Source organism: Parambassis ranga, chromosome 16 (genome assembly GCF_900634625.1).
Source record: "Parambassis ranga chromosome 16, fParRan2.1, whole genome shotgun sequence".
Lineage (NCBI taxonomy): Eukaryota > Metazoa > Chordata > Actinopteri > Ambassidae > Parambassis > Parambassis ranga.
Genome location: NC_041036.1, coordinates 21,252,603 through 21,266,525, shown reverse-complemented (window position 1 = coordinate 21,266,525; position 13,923 = coordinate 21,252,603). Strand labels below are relative to the sequence as shown.

General features: G+C 42.1%; 1 protein-coding gene across 1 annotated transcript; it reads right to left on the bottom strand.

Annotated features, from left to right (window-relative positions):
• Positions 1–2,120: 2,120 nt before the first annotated feature.
• Positions 2,121–13,598, bottom strand: nek10 (NIMA-related kinase 10). Its single transcript, XM_028424568.1, has 34 exons — positions 13,508–13,598; positions 13,260–13,365; positions 13,049–13,109; positions 12,820–12,923; positions 12,392–12,487; positions 12,231–12,315; positions 12,100–12,141; positions 11,952–12,030; positions 11,801–11,868; positions 10,716–10,795; positions 10,554–10,640; positions 10,162–10,386; positions 9,748–9,887; positions 8,318–8,379; positions 8,169–8,240; positions 7,639–7,703; positions 7,418–7,520; positions 7,163–7,291; positions 6,938–7,075; positions 6,806–6,851; positions 6,608–6,729; positions 5,120–5,222; positions 4,953–5,028; positions 4,722–4,851; positions 4,549–4,619; positions 4,178–4,388; positions 3,678–3,819; positions 3,507–3,552; positions 3,368–3,405; positions 3,180–3,280; positions 2,936–3,046; positions 2,546–2,651; positions 2,412–2,455; positions 2,121–2,180 (listed from the first exon to the last, which is right to left on the bottom strand). The coding sequence occupies exons 2-34, from the start codon at positions 13,337–13,339 to the stop codon at positions 2,121–2,123; spliced, it is 3,123 nt and encodes a 1,040-aa protein (XP_028280369.1). The 5' UTR covers positions 13,340–13,365; positions 13,508–13,598.
• Between the last annotated feature and the right edge of the window lie 325 nt (positions 13,599–13,923).

The window sequence follows — 13,923 nt, the reverse complement described above, 5'->3', positions numbered from 1 at the left end:
TTACAAAAGATTTAGAACCTTCAGCTTTGATGAGCTGCAAGTGCAGAGACTCATAAACACCGGATTTAGAGTGCTCTCTGCTGGACCAGTTATGTAATGACACCATATCTGATTTACTGCTCACACCGACTACTTGTGTGTCTGTTGGGCTCTAACTAGGATTACTGAGGAGACGAGTCCATTTCTAAAATTCATATTGAATTAAATTTGATAATTTTCTTTATTACAGCTGCAAGATTGCATCAGGAGAGATTTGATATGAAAAAGCAACATTTTGTAACCTGGAAAAACCACTGATAGAGGCGTATCAACAGGAATTTGTACTTAAAACATTTAAATAAACTTTACTTATAACATTGGAAAGCAGCTGAACAAGCCTCCCCTGTACTGTAAGAAGTCACATGTGCCTACTGAAAATGTGCCAGTATTTTCCATATTTTACATTTGTACATATTCTTAAAACATTTCACCCTAAAATTTCAACAAAAATGACTTTATTAATTTTTATTGTCCCATTCAGTTTACCACAGGATGATAACTGTTTGTACATACGACCATTTTTCATGTTGCATTATGTGTGGTATCACTAAACATATCAACATGTTTTCCATTAAAGTCTTGCGTTTGGAAATCCAATTTACTGTGTCATACTTTCACTTCGTACTTTTTTTTCTAACTTTCTTTTTATGCAGCTGTGAGATCATTTGAGGTCAGGTCATCTTTAGTCAATTGTAAGGTTAATACTGCCCCCTGTCGATCCTATAGAAAACTGCATTCAGTCCAGCAAACGGACCTCCACTGGGTTTTAAGTGAACAGGAACTCTTTTTCTTTACAAATGTAAGGGGTACTAACAGTGTCTGTGTTTACCTCGACAGTTAAAACATTTCACAAGAACTTTACAACAAACAGAAAGATTCCACAAAGTAGAACAAAGAAAAGGCTTGTGTACCAAATATTATTTTTTTCTCTTTTAAAATTAGCCCTACCATGAACTAGAGCAGAGAAGTGCCCTCTCTGCATTGGTTAAACAGTATTTACAATACAATAAAGAGGTTTTGACATGGTGGACCAAGGTGGACTTTCTTCAGAGACAGTGTTTTTATTGATATGTCTCAGTGTTAAATAGAATGTATTCATATATTTCATTTCAAAATAGTTTGATCATCGTTATACAGATTATACTGATAAATCCCCCAACAGGCACAAAAATTTTCATCTGTCAGCTCATCATCATGAAACTGTGTGTAATATATATATATATATATATATATATATATATATATATATATATATATATATATATATATATATATATATATAAATCTAAATCTAAATCTAAATATCTAAATCTGTAGTCAAACATTACAATATGTTGAATTAAAGGGAAGCCTCTTCCAGTCAAGTGACACTATGTAATACTGTGACATTGAAACCACGGAGGTTAGTCCTAAAGAAGTAGTATTCCACTCCCTGAAAGGAAAAGTCTGTGTGCAGATTACAGGCCTGTACACTGTAGAGCTTATAATGGATTAAAATTTAAAAATTAAGAAACCTTCATTAGTCCCACAATGGGGAAATTGCTTAAGGCAGCCCAGCAAAGAGCGCCACACACCAGTGAGTACACTGGAGGCTATGTGGGTTGCCCAAGGACACACAACAGTGACTAGGGAGGAGTTGGGATTGAACCACCAACCTTTCGGTTACTGGACAACCCTGCTCTACCACTGAGCCACTGCTGCCCACATAAATAAATAAATCATATCCATATTACATTAATCTGGAAAGTCTGGTAACAACATTCAACAAAAACCACAAAAAATGCAAACCCTGAGAATCACAGTGGTGTTTAAGTGCAAACAATGCACGTATTATACAGTGATTACGTTACAGCAGTCTGTGTGCAGTCACTTTTCTTGGTCATTCCTTCTCTGTGACCCTAAAAGAAAAAAACGGGACCACATGATATCACACTTTAATGTGTGTTTGACGGAGGGTACATTACATTTTTTTTTTAAATCAAAGTCCCATTTTAGTCTTTAACTTATAACAGTCCTCTATGTTAACGCCTTCCTTCATAAACCAGAAACTATTTAGGGTGTAAAAAGTTACTGTGGATTCACTACCTGCTGTGTGTTGCTTCATAGTAGCTGCTCTCCTCCAAGAGCTCCTCAATTATCCCCTAAAAACAGAAACATGACCATGAAGTAGAAGCTAAACACTCCCTCCATGTTGATGTATTGGACCGAATTTATTCTTAATTGATTGATGACAATTACGTGATGATGGCCATCAATTGACATCAACAATGCCACTATCACAACTACTTCCAAAGGCAACAAAGAAATCATCAACAAAACATCTCTAGGCCAAAAATTATCATAGTATATGACAAACTGACAGAGAAACTGACCTGCATCTGCTGGTATGTAACTCCATCTTTGAGATTCCCATCAACTAAAAAGAATAACGTTAGCATCACCATCTCTTTGCAGGAGAGTCATTCACTGTGAATGCAGGGTGAAGCTGCGGTGGAGGAACTCTTACCTGTGCTGTCAGTGGTGCAGGGCTCTCCTGTGAAGTGGTGGGCCAGAGGCCACCAGTCTGAACCGGTCAAACTCAACTCCATCAGTTCTGGAGAAGCCTGAAGGAGCTGGGAGAGAAGAGGAAGAGGAGGATTCTCAGTTTGTGTGTTTACTACAAGTCAGACTGGAGAGAAGTTCAGATATCTCATTAATATAATAATATATGTGCCACTTTTCTAATGTGTTGGAGGAAGTAACAGTTCACCTGTGTGGGTGTGAATATAGTGCATGTGAATGATGCTTTGTTTAGATGGGGTAGCCAGTGGTGGAGCTGTGGCTTCTTAAAGGATCTGTTTTACCACAATAAACTACCACCTGTCCACTATGTTAATTGTGAGTGAGCAGTTCAGACCTTGCTAAGCTCCACTTTTAGGTTGTATGGATTGCTGCCAAAGTGGAAGAGGGACTTTTTGAATCTTTCAACCAGGCGCCGTTTGATGCTGTGGTGCGGAGCTGGAGGCAGCTGGAAGATAAATGAAGACACATTCTCACATGAGCTGATGATAGTTAATGATGACTGACACGAGCAGGCTGTAACAGTGCTGCCGAGTTTCTGTCATTGTAATGTTGAAGTTGATAAAATGTCCTGACTGTACTTGAGTGATGTAGATGATTTTGTGCAGCTGCACGAGGAGCCTCTGGATGGGGTCATCAATCTGCCGAAGCTTCCTCTGGGACACACAGATCCCGGCTGATACTGGGGTGAGAGCACACACGCGCACACACAGGATAAATGAATAAGACAGACAGATTTAAAAGCACTGCCATCAGGCTGAACAGGTACCTGGTCTTGCTTTGGTCATTGAAGCAGCTAAATCCCCACTGAGAAACACAGAGAATGGGAAAAACAGATTTAGACGTTCCATCTGTGTTAATGATGAGCACAAGACGGACCAGAGAGAAGGCAGATTAAAATGTGTTACCTAGCAAGGACATCATCAGGTGTAACACCGGCTTTGGACTGGAAGCCTTTAACCAAAGCAAGGACAACATTAAAACCCCAAACACATGTGAAAATGTGCAACTGTCTGCCCGGTATTCAAATTAAATCAAACCAAAACCAACACCTGAACTCAGTCAGCCGTGGTGCTTACCTGTATGTGCATTGAGTTTGTCACTGGATTCCTCCACTTCCTCATCTGAGGCATCGTCACCTTGACTGCTCCTCTTCTGCTTTGAACTGCCGGCTGTGGACCCGCCTGGATCCAGACATCCAGCCTTTGTATCTGGTCTTTCCTGCAAAATACAAAATGTAGCACGTGTAAGCTCCACACTATAAATGTTCACTCTGCCCCATCAGCTGTAGCCTGCAGGTCAGCCAAATATTGAACTTTTGTCATGTGACAGATACAAATGGGTCTATTAGGAGGTTGTCAGTGTTAATAGGTAGGGAAGAGTTATGTATTACGGTACTTTGATTTCACAACTATGCTTAGATGTAGTTTATTTTCAAACAAAGCTGTCACACTTTCAATCAGGTATTATCGGAGAGTTAGGAGCCTGAACATTTATTTTTTTGTAAAGTTTGCAATTTAAACCTACTGATGACTTCTGGGGTTCTGAGGATTCAAAGGGTTAACTGGGTTAAATGTACCTGCAAGACATTTAGGTCACAGCAGGTCATCCTGCTGTCTTTGTGCCTTTCAAGGAAGTACTTCTGGGCCCGTTTCCTGTCCCTCTCCGCTCTTCGTTCCAGTGCATTCTGGGAAGCGTAGAGTCCATCCATCAGCTGCATCATGAGGTCAGAGATCCTGGAGCCAACGGCGACGATGTCTGGGCGCTGGTCTGCATCTGGACTCAGACACCTATTGGGGACATACCATTACAGAACATTGTTATTATCTGTATGCACTTTATTGTTTATCTGTCCAGTAGCACACATAAGATACCATGGAATTACATTTTATTGAGAACTGACAACACTAAAATCTTTTTCTATTTTTTTTTTCAAAATAAAAGCCTCACCATCTAATCATGTCTGTGACCCTCTCAGAGAAAGCTCCTTCTTCCACTGGATCGTAGACAGCCTCAACAATCTAAGATTGAAAAGAGGTAAAGATGAGTGGCAGCAGGAAGAAAACCCATCTGAATCTTGTGTGTGAATGTGTGTGCAGTATGCGTCTGTGCTTCTGCACTACCTTGCTGGCCAATGACAGCATGTTGCTGCTGTAGAATGGAGGCTGTAATGTGACCATGTGGTAGAGGATGCAGCCCAAAGCCCAGATGTCAGCTTTCTCTCCATACGGCTCATTTTTCACCACCTCTGGGCTACCAACGCACACACACGCGTCATAAAAATAAAACACAGAGGACTGACTGTCTCTCAATCTGATTGACATATCCTCTATGTACAGAAAATATGTTCTCACCAGGAGTAAAGGATGGTGCCGACAACTGACGTCAGCTTGCTGTTCTCCTCTTTCTGCTTAGCTAAACCAAAGTCAGCTTCATGCAGATGAAAAACATAGATTTAACAATTTTAACAAAACAAGACAGGAAGTGTGAGATGAATAGTGCCAAAATAATTCAGACTCACTGATGGTGACTTTGTCTTTTTCGCCCAGCATGATGTTGCTGGGTGTAAGGTCACGGTGGACTATCCTCTTCTCCTTGTGCAGGTACCTCAATGCCAGACACATCTGAAGGAGTACAGTTTGGAATTCACTCCTCAACAGTGTGACTTTTTGCATTAATCTTTTTATATACACTGTTTAAAAAATAGGGATACACTAATAAGGGAACACTTCAACAACACAATGTAACTCCAAGTCAGTCACTCTTCTGTGAAATCAGCCTGTCCAGTTAGGATCAACACTGATTGTGAATCAGTTTCAGCTGCTGTTGTGCACATGGAACAGACAACAGGTGGAAATGAGAGGCAGTGATCAAGACAGCCCTATAAAGGAGAGGTTCTGCAGGTGCAGACCACAGACCATTTCTCTGCTCTCATCCTTTCTGCCTGATGTTTGATCACTGTTGCATTTTGTCAGTGCTCTCACCCCTAGAGGTAGCATGAGGCGGTGTCTACATCCCACACAAGCTGCTCAGGTAGTGCAGCTCATCCAGGATGGAACATCCATGAGAGCTGTGGAAAGAAGGTTTGCTGTGTCTGTCAGCACAGTGTCCAGAGCATGGAGGAGATACCAGGAGACAGGCCAGTACACCAGGAGAAGTGGAGGGGGCCGTAGGAGGGCAACAACCAAGCAGCAGGACCACTACCTCCTCCTTTGTGCAAGGAGGAACAGGAGGAGCACTGCCAGAGCCCTGCAACATGACCTGCAGCAGGCCACTAATATGCATGTTTCTGCTCAAACTGTCAGAACCAGACTCCATGAGGGTGGTATGAGGGCCCGACTTCCACAAGTGGGGCTTGTGCTTACAGCCCAACACCGTGCAGGGTGATTGGCATTTGCCAGAGAACACCAAGATCGGCAGATTCACCACTGGCGCCCTGTGCTCTTCACGGATAAGAGCAGGTTCACACTGAGCACATGTGACAGTTGTGACGCTGTGGAGAACCTTCTGCTGCCTAAAAACATCCTCCAGCATTACCGGTTTGGTTGTGGGTCAGTAATGGTGTGGGGAGACATTTCTTTGGTTATGTTTTTGTATTTTGTAAATATGGCTACAGCAGCGGCCAGGGGCATCAAATGCTAGAAAAGCATCTGCACTGTAGAAGAAGTAGTGAAGTGGGCAGTGGTGAAGACTGCTGGAAATATTGCATACTTTTGTTTGTGATTATTATTTTCTGCAATAATTCAAAAGCCAACTCAAACTTTATTTTTGTACCATATTGAATTTTTACCGCTAGTGATGTCAGTCTTGTTCACCTACAGTACCTTTGTCCAAATGCTGGTGCACACATAGTCACCTTTTTTTACCTAATGATACTCCTGGTGACACACAGTATTTACACATGTGTTTTTGAAACTAACTTGTTACTTTTTATTAGTGCCACCTACTGTCTTTGGCAGAAAGATACCTTTACCTTATTTGGCAGTGACAGATGAAACTGAGTTGTTACCTGCATGAATATATTCCAAACTCTGTCCTCAGTAAACTGCTGCTGCTTCTCCTTCAGAGAGTTAAAATGCTCAGCCAGCGGCACTCCTTCGATCAGCTCCATCACAATGTACAACCTGTCACCTAAAACAACATGGCAACATGTTTAGGAGGTTCTGCTGTGTGTCAGGAGACATGAGAGGAAAGTAATAAGCCTCACCTTCCAGAAATGTCTTGTAATATTTAACAATGTTTGGGTGCGTCAGCTAGACGGGGGAAAGACAGGCGACATGTTAACTCTGCATAAGAGCTTTAAAAGCTGCATTTGTGTTTGAGAGGTTGAGCTGTGTGCCTGTTCTTTGATGATTGTGAGCTCAGAGATAATTTTGTCCACAGTGCTGTCTCTGGACTTCTTGTCTTTGCCAAATGCAGGGTTACGTAGGTTCACCTCCTTCAGAGCAAGGAGGTTCTGGCTGCTGTGTTTTTGGACCTAGAATATATATAAGCACTCAAATATTTAACCCAACCAAACCAACAGCTAAGAGCAGATTAAAGGTTTTCCAGATTTGTAATGTACCTTAAAGACACTTCCAAATGCCCCTGTGCCCAGATGGTCCAGTATGGCGTACCCATTGATCACTTGGATGGGAGGCCGGTTCTGATCCACAGCCTCAATGCTTTCTCTCAGACTGTCTAGTTCCTCTTCCTGATTAAAAAAACACACAGCACTTCAGCCGTTTGAAAGGTTAAAATTCCAAAACACTTTATTTTATTTCGCAGCCCACAACCAGCTGAACAAATACATGGACCAATTAAGAAGCTGTTTTCTTACAGTGTAGAGTGAAACTTTGCTTTGCAGGCCCTCATAGGCTGCAAGGTCCCGCACGTAGTGTCCAACATCAATAAACAACTCAAAGAGGTCTGTGGGAAAAAGTCTGACATGGACAAAAGATTACAAAAAGGCAGAGGACTGTCAGACTGCTTTAAATAGTTTATGCATTGACGTGAACTTGAAGTTCTTATTCTGGTGTGTTTCCAATGCTGTTTGATCACCTTTTAAACAGATGTCTGTTTCTTTCAACACTGAAGAGAAATCGAAGAGTCCGGAAGGCATAGCACTGAGAATTCAGCATATTAACAAATATGTCATCGTCTGTCTACATTGTTATTAAACTGCATACATGCATAAAACCGCATGGAAAGAAAAGAGAGCAGCTATTCTATAGAGTCTGTAGCAGTGAGGAGAAGACAGAGGCAGAGCTGGAGGCAGCAGAGATGAAGATGTTGAGGTTCTCTTTAGGAGTGACGAGGATGGATCAGAACAGGGAAGAACACAGAGGGACAGCTCAAGTTGGCTGTTGTGGGGAAGTCAGAGAGAGATTGGGTTGGTTTGAAAAACAGAGGAGGGATAGTGGTTACATACGTAGAAAGATGCCAGCAAAGAAGTAAATATGAAGGACAAAGAGGGGCTATATGTGCTAAAAGAGAACATGCACACAGATGATTCACTGTGGTGCTGTCTTCTTCTACTACTACCAAACAACAGCTGAATGTAGAAAAGAAGACATGCATACACAACGTACCTGTAAAGATGTGACTTTTGGTTCAGAGCGACGTGGTAAAATTAACTTTGCAGTTATATAGATGCCATTTTCCTGAGGAAAAAACAGTCCCAGCTAAGTTTTAAACCACTGTTTGACATATAAGCCCCTCCTCTATAAGTTTCCTTTACCTGCACAATGTGGTGAGCAGATGTGTCATCCAGGCTCAGCTCAGTCAGAACTGTACAGCAGGCTGGAACAGGGATTAGATTGATTCAGAGGTTTGGATACTTTTTTCTGCTTTTGCGGTGCTTGGGTTACTCATTTGGATTTGTCTAATGTCACCAACGCATACACTTCCACTGCTCTTCCTCCACTGAGTTTGACCATAACCTCGTCCTGCTCTCCCAATCACACACACCTGTGGCTCAGCAGCAACTCACCGTGAGGACTGTTAGAGGTAGGGTAGGAGAAAACTCAGTGAGAGTCAGCCAGATTTGGAAAGTAAACACACGCCCCTTTCTCTCGGAGCTCACCCCGAAGCCACGCCTCCCAACCATCATGCACGTACCTCTCTGGTGCGCAGAGCAGGAAGAGAGTGACAACCAGCCCACTATACGTGCAGGGGCGCCTCGTAGGATTGGCTGATGTTTTTAGTGTTTTATAGCTTCCTCAAATGATTTTAAAGGAAACTGCCGAACTAATCGGTTGCTATCGGATTGTAAAAAGAAGTTACACTAATTTAACAAAAAGTGCATCAGAAGGAAATCTCCTCCCCTACCTTTAAGAAATGGTCTGATGGTGCCATGGACTGTCTGCAGGATGCCCTGGAAACCACCAACTGGTCAGTTCTGTATGAACCACATGGTGATGGCCTAAATGGACTAACAGACTGTATCTGACTACATCCCTACTCCTGCTGCCCCGCTGCTGTAAGGAACGGTACAGGAAGCCATTCCTGCTGTCCACCATCAGACTGTATAACTCCTCTGTGACTGTAAAGCTGTGCTCACAAACTTGGACTAAAGCATCGTCACAAGTGAACTTTAAACATCTTCAGTAACCTCTGGCGAAAGAATTTCCTCCGAAAGTTTTATCTTATATTTATTGTTCTTTGATTGTTTTTTGTTGTTGTGTTGTCTTGTGGGCAAAACTAGGAGGCTGGAAATGCACTAACTGTGCACAGTGAGCATTGCTCCTCTGTCCAGTTTGGTTTTCATGTTCTTTCAGCTGTTTTCATTTTGTTTGCAGGTAAATCTGCAGCAACCAGCGCCTCAATTTAACAGACAGCGATCACAGGAAGTTGATGACAGCTGAGCAAGAAGTCCCACGTTCATATCCTATAGGTTGAATTATATACAAGCCATTTGTGTTCATGATCACATCATCATTTGAGACTACAAGACTTGATTTCACTGTCCATTCTATGCTGTTTATATTGTTAGGAACATATTCTCTCCTTCCTCAGAGTCACTCTGAGAATGTTCTTAAATCACTTTTAAGCTACGTGTCCTTACTAAGATTGTTTAGGCTAAGAGGCTGTCTGAAGGGGTTAGAATCTTTGTGACTAGGGCCCCTGATATCTAGGCATCATTTTATGCTGTACTGTATGTTCTCTGACCTGACTGCAGGGCCACAGTGTTGTTTACTTCCTCTTGTGGGCTCAGCTCTTCTCCTAGGTGCTCCCTCTGGATGCGACCGGCAGCATTGGCACTGGAGAGTGTTTCGATGGATGAGCGGTCGGAGACATACTGCCTGTCACTGAAAGAGGTTTTTGAATTTGTAAACAAGTAAAGACTGTGTGTTTTATTTAGATCTTCACAGTTTTGTAATGTTTTTAATGTTGTAATGTTTATATAAGTATTAACTATTACTATATATATAAGTGCTCTTAGTGCTTACTTAGAAATTGGGACCGGGGTGGAGCCTATCCTAGCTGTAAATGGGCGGAGGCTGGGGAACACCCCGGACAGGTTGCTATTTATACAATGCAAACAACAACCAAGTGCACTTAACTTTTCTTAGTCTGACAAACCTGCTGAGCAGCCAGAGGAGCTGCTGCACCCCGCCCCAGCTCCGGATCTCTGCCCTGGTGTCTGGGTCCTCGCAGAGTTGGACCAGGACCCAGGCGACACTCCACAGCAGCTTCAGGTGCTGACCATGCAGCAGGCTCAGCAGTACTGGAAGACCCTCTAGCTCCCTTACCTGGCTCCTCACACGCTGCACTGGGCACAGGAGCCTCAGGAGCTCAGCACTCATTCTGGAGGCAGCATAGGTTTTATTGAACATTTTAGCTTCATATAGTGAGTGAAAGTTCCATATGATGTCCATCAAAGTCTTATCAGTTTTTCCATCATTTTCTGAATCTATACTGAATTCTCTGTGTAATCAGTGTCAACATATCAGCATTTGGAAGTGACTTCTCACCTCTTTGACAGCAAGTCATACTCCTGCAGGATGACCAGAAGGTTCTCCACTATGGGCAGCTCCCCAATCTCCTTTTTGCATTCTGGGCTGCATGTGGGAAGAAGGACAAACAAATTAAAATAAAAAACAGCTTGTGTAATTATGTCATATATATTAATTTACCTCTCAGCCAAAGTGGTGAGGGCCAGCAGGGCTCCTAAGAGCACACTGCTATCTGTGGTTGAGAGGAGCTTCACCAGGGTCTGGAAAAGTGAAGAGTTGGAATTTTAGATCTTTTACTTTTGATGGTGTGTTAATGCTGTTGCATTGAGCTAATTTGAACTTTACTGTACATACAGTCATATGTACAAGGACATACTGTGCAGGGATAGGGATATCTGAGCGGGTCAGTGGGACAGCTTGATTCAAGCTTCCATACAACTCTTAGTCATTCGAGTTTCAGTGAGTTTCAGTCATGAAAACCTGAACTTCTGCTGCAAAGACACTCTCACTTACAGTGCTGTGAAAAAGTGTTGAGATTTATTCTTTTGTATGTTTGTCACACTTAAATGTTTCAGATCATCAAACAAATATAAATATTTGTTGACAAAAACACAAATAAGCACAAAATGCAGTTTTTTAATGGAGGTGTATTATTAAGGGGAAAAAAAGAGTGCAGCGACAACATTTTTCATTTTTCCCCCTTTAATAATAAACATCTTCATTTAAAACTGTGTCCTGTGTTTACTTGTCTAATTTTTGTCTAAAATATATATTTTTTTGTCACACTTAAATATTTCAGCTCAAACTTGACACACAAAAAACCAAAGGGGGCAAACACTTTTTCACACCACTGTAGGAGTCTGAAATAAATATAATTTCCAGGGGTGGAACGGGTGGAATCCTCCATCATCCAAAAAGTTAAAACTGTGTCAGTTCATAAATGGTCCAAAATAAACGTTTGGTTGAGCATGTAAATTTGCATAGATGACCCATATTTCCAGAGCAAATCTAATTTTAGCACCCCGAGAAAGGTTTAAAGTCAGATGACTTACTTTATAAAAACAAGCAATAATTGTATGAATAATAATGTTCCTTTATTATGCTCAGTTAATAGTTTCTGTTTAACTACACAACGCTCAATGTTGCCTCACACTTACGAATCAACAGAAATGACCAAAGCAGAGTTTTGGTGCACAGTTGAGCTCAGACATGAGTTCGACCGGAATGCAGACAATCACAGATATATCACATGTCATATCACTCACTCTATGAGCGCCGCTCTCAGTGACCCAGAGCCTTTGATTTTCAGCAGCAGACAGCTTCTGAAACATGTCTGTAAAAACAATCGCCACAGATAAGGATCACAGCTCATAATTATCAGTCTGGCTCCGTGATATTTCTTTCCAGATTACTCACAGGTCATCGTGACCAGCTTCTGTGTGGCGAATGCCCGCTCTCCACAAGATATGTACATGGCAGTGACAGCCTCCATATACTGACAGAGAAACAGGAGGAATGAGGGTAGATAACCACAGTCTGTTCAGGTTGGACAGTAAAATCTTACCCTGGTTAGTAAATGGATGCCTTGGAGCTGATGGAGGATTATCTAAAAGAAAGAATTTACAAGACGCTTTCATTATTTTTGAAGCAGTGACAGAGAAACAACGATTAAAAAAAGGGTTTATGGAAGCTGACCTGGTGGTGTGGATCTCTGATCAGTAATCGCAGACAGATGAGGACTCTAAGGGCGGACTCAGGTGGTGCATGGTCAATCCACTCACTGATGAAGGAGTAAGCATCATTATTAAGATTAACATTAGCCTTGTTAATAATGGAGCTGTTCAAAGATATCTCACCTGCAGAGTCTGTTCTTCACCAGAGAAGTAAGGATGTCGGAAAACAGTTTGTGCAGTGGGTGGTTTCTGAAGCATCTTTGGTCTCTGTATGTTATGCTGGAAGATGGTCTCTAATTAAGCACAGGCACTACAAGCTCTGTTCATTTACAATACTGCAGGACATTTATTACAAAACTGAGAATGTGTCACATTCAGTCTGTAAATCTGGTGTCCGTGGTGACATGCCTGCCCTGACATCCCAGCTACAAAGCTAAAGGGTAAGAACTCTAGCCACGAGGACAGAGTCAGCTACAACAGTGAAAGCACAGTTTTGATAATGGAGGGAGAGAATAACTCACTATATGAACAAACACGTAGACTTTTTAGAAACAACAGAGCTCTGGTGATCATGTGAACTAACTGTAGGTGTAGTTTTAAGTTCAGTAAACCTGAATTTTTCCAGCTCAGAAGCTTCACTGCTGCTGTCTTTGGGAGGATGTAGAGGTCTGCTGGCTCCGCTGCTGCCAGCTTTACTGTGACTCAAAGCTGCCACCTGCAACATAACAAGTCTCATTCTGCAGAATACACACAAGTCTGCAGAAACGTGAGCCGGTTTGTATGTTATCAAAAGGTCTAGACGCACCGTCTCAGCATGGAGTCATTTGTTGTTGTTCTCACCTCTTGTCTGGAGCTGCTTTTGGCAAGCAGAGCCTGGAGCTTTCTGAGATCATGGGACGCCCTAGAAAGCAGGCTTATCAGGTGATTTCACATATCTGTGTTACAGACAACTTTTTGTGGAAAAAGATTCCCCACATTGTAGTAGGCTACACAGCTACACATATAAAATGACTTAAACAAATAGCTGTCAGGATGAGATCATCCATGTTACCTGCTCTGGGCTCCTGTGGGTTTCACAGGCAGTTTTTCTCCTGGTTTCACTTTTTTACCTGGACTCGACATTTTCAGCATTCCCCTTAGTTTCCATGAGAAGCCTGCTACATGTTTACAGTTAGGAACAGAGGAACGTATTTAATTAGCTTAAGTGACAACAGGGCTAGCTCACAAGATCTCGTTCGGCCAAAAGCAGCAGTTCGGATGGTCCTGTCAGAGAGACTCAAACACACATTTGACTCTTACCCTTTTTCCAGCATCGCAAACTAGCATCAGACGCTGGACAGCTGATGGCGACATATCCATATAGGACTGTCCTCAAATATTCACAGACAAGGATCCAACCGACCTCGCAGGTGACGCCCTGCAGCCCACACGAACAAATGGGCGAAACCAAAGCTACTTTTCACTAGTTTTATTAGCCAATCAAAACACGCAATATTAGGTCGTCTTGGTTGCTATAGTTACAACAGACGCTCTGTGCGTTCCGTCACTGTTCTATTAACAGATAACTACACTTATATTTGGTAAAGTCGCTTGCACAAATAATGGATCGTGGTAACACATCAGTAGTTTAATGTAGTTTAATATAAACTACGTGGTAATGCCTAAAAACTAAAATCATTGACAAACTGGACTCAATCAGTATTTATTGAAGAAGG

What these genes read in the sequence shown, in the direction of transcription:
- nek10 (XM_028424568.1), bottom strand. Translation starts at nt 13,339, where the DNA reads ATGCTGAAAATGTCGAGTCCAGGTAAAAAAGTGAAACCAGGAGAAAAA. An exon ending in GCAAAGTTTCACTCTACACT is followed by an intron (nt 7,292 to 7,417) that starts GTAAGAAAACAG and finishes TTTTTTAATCAG; the next exon opens with GAAGAGGAACTAGACAGTCT. An exon ending in TTACATACCAGCAGATGCAG is followed by an intron (nt 2,181 to 2,411) that starts GTCAGTTTCTCT and finishes TTCTGTTTTTAG; the next exon opens with GGGATAATTGAGGAGCTCTT.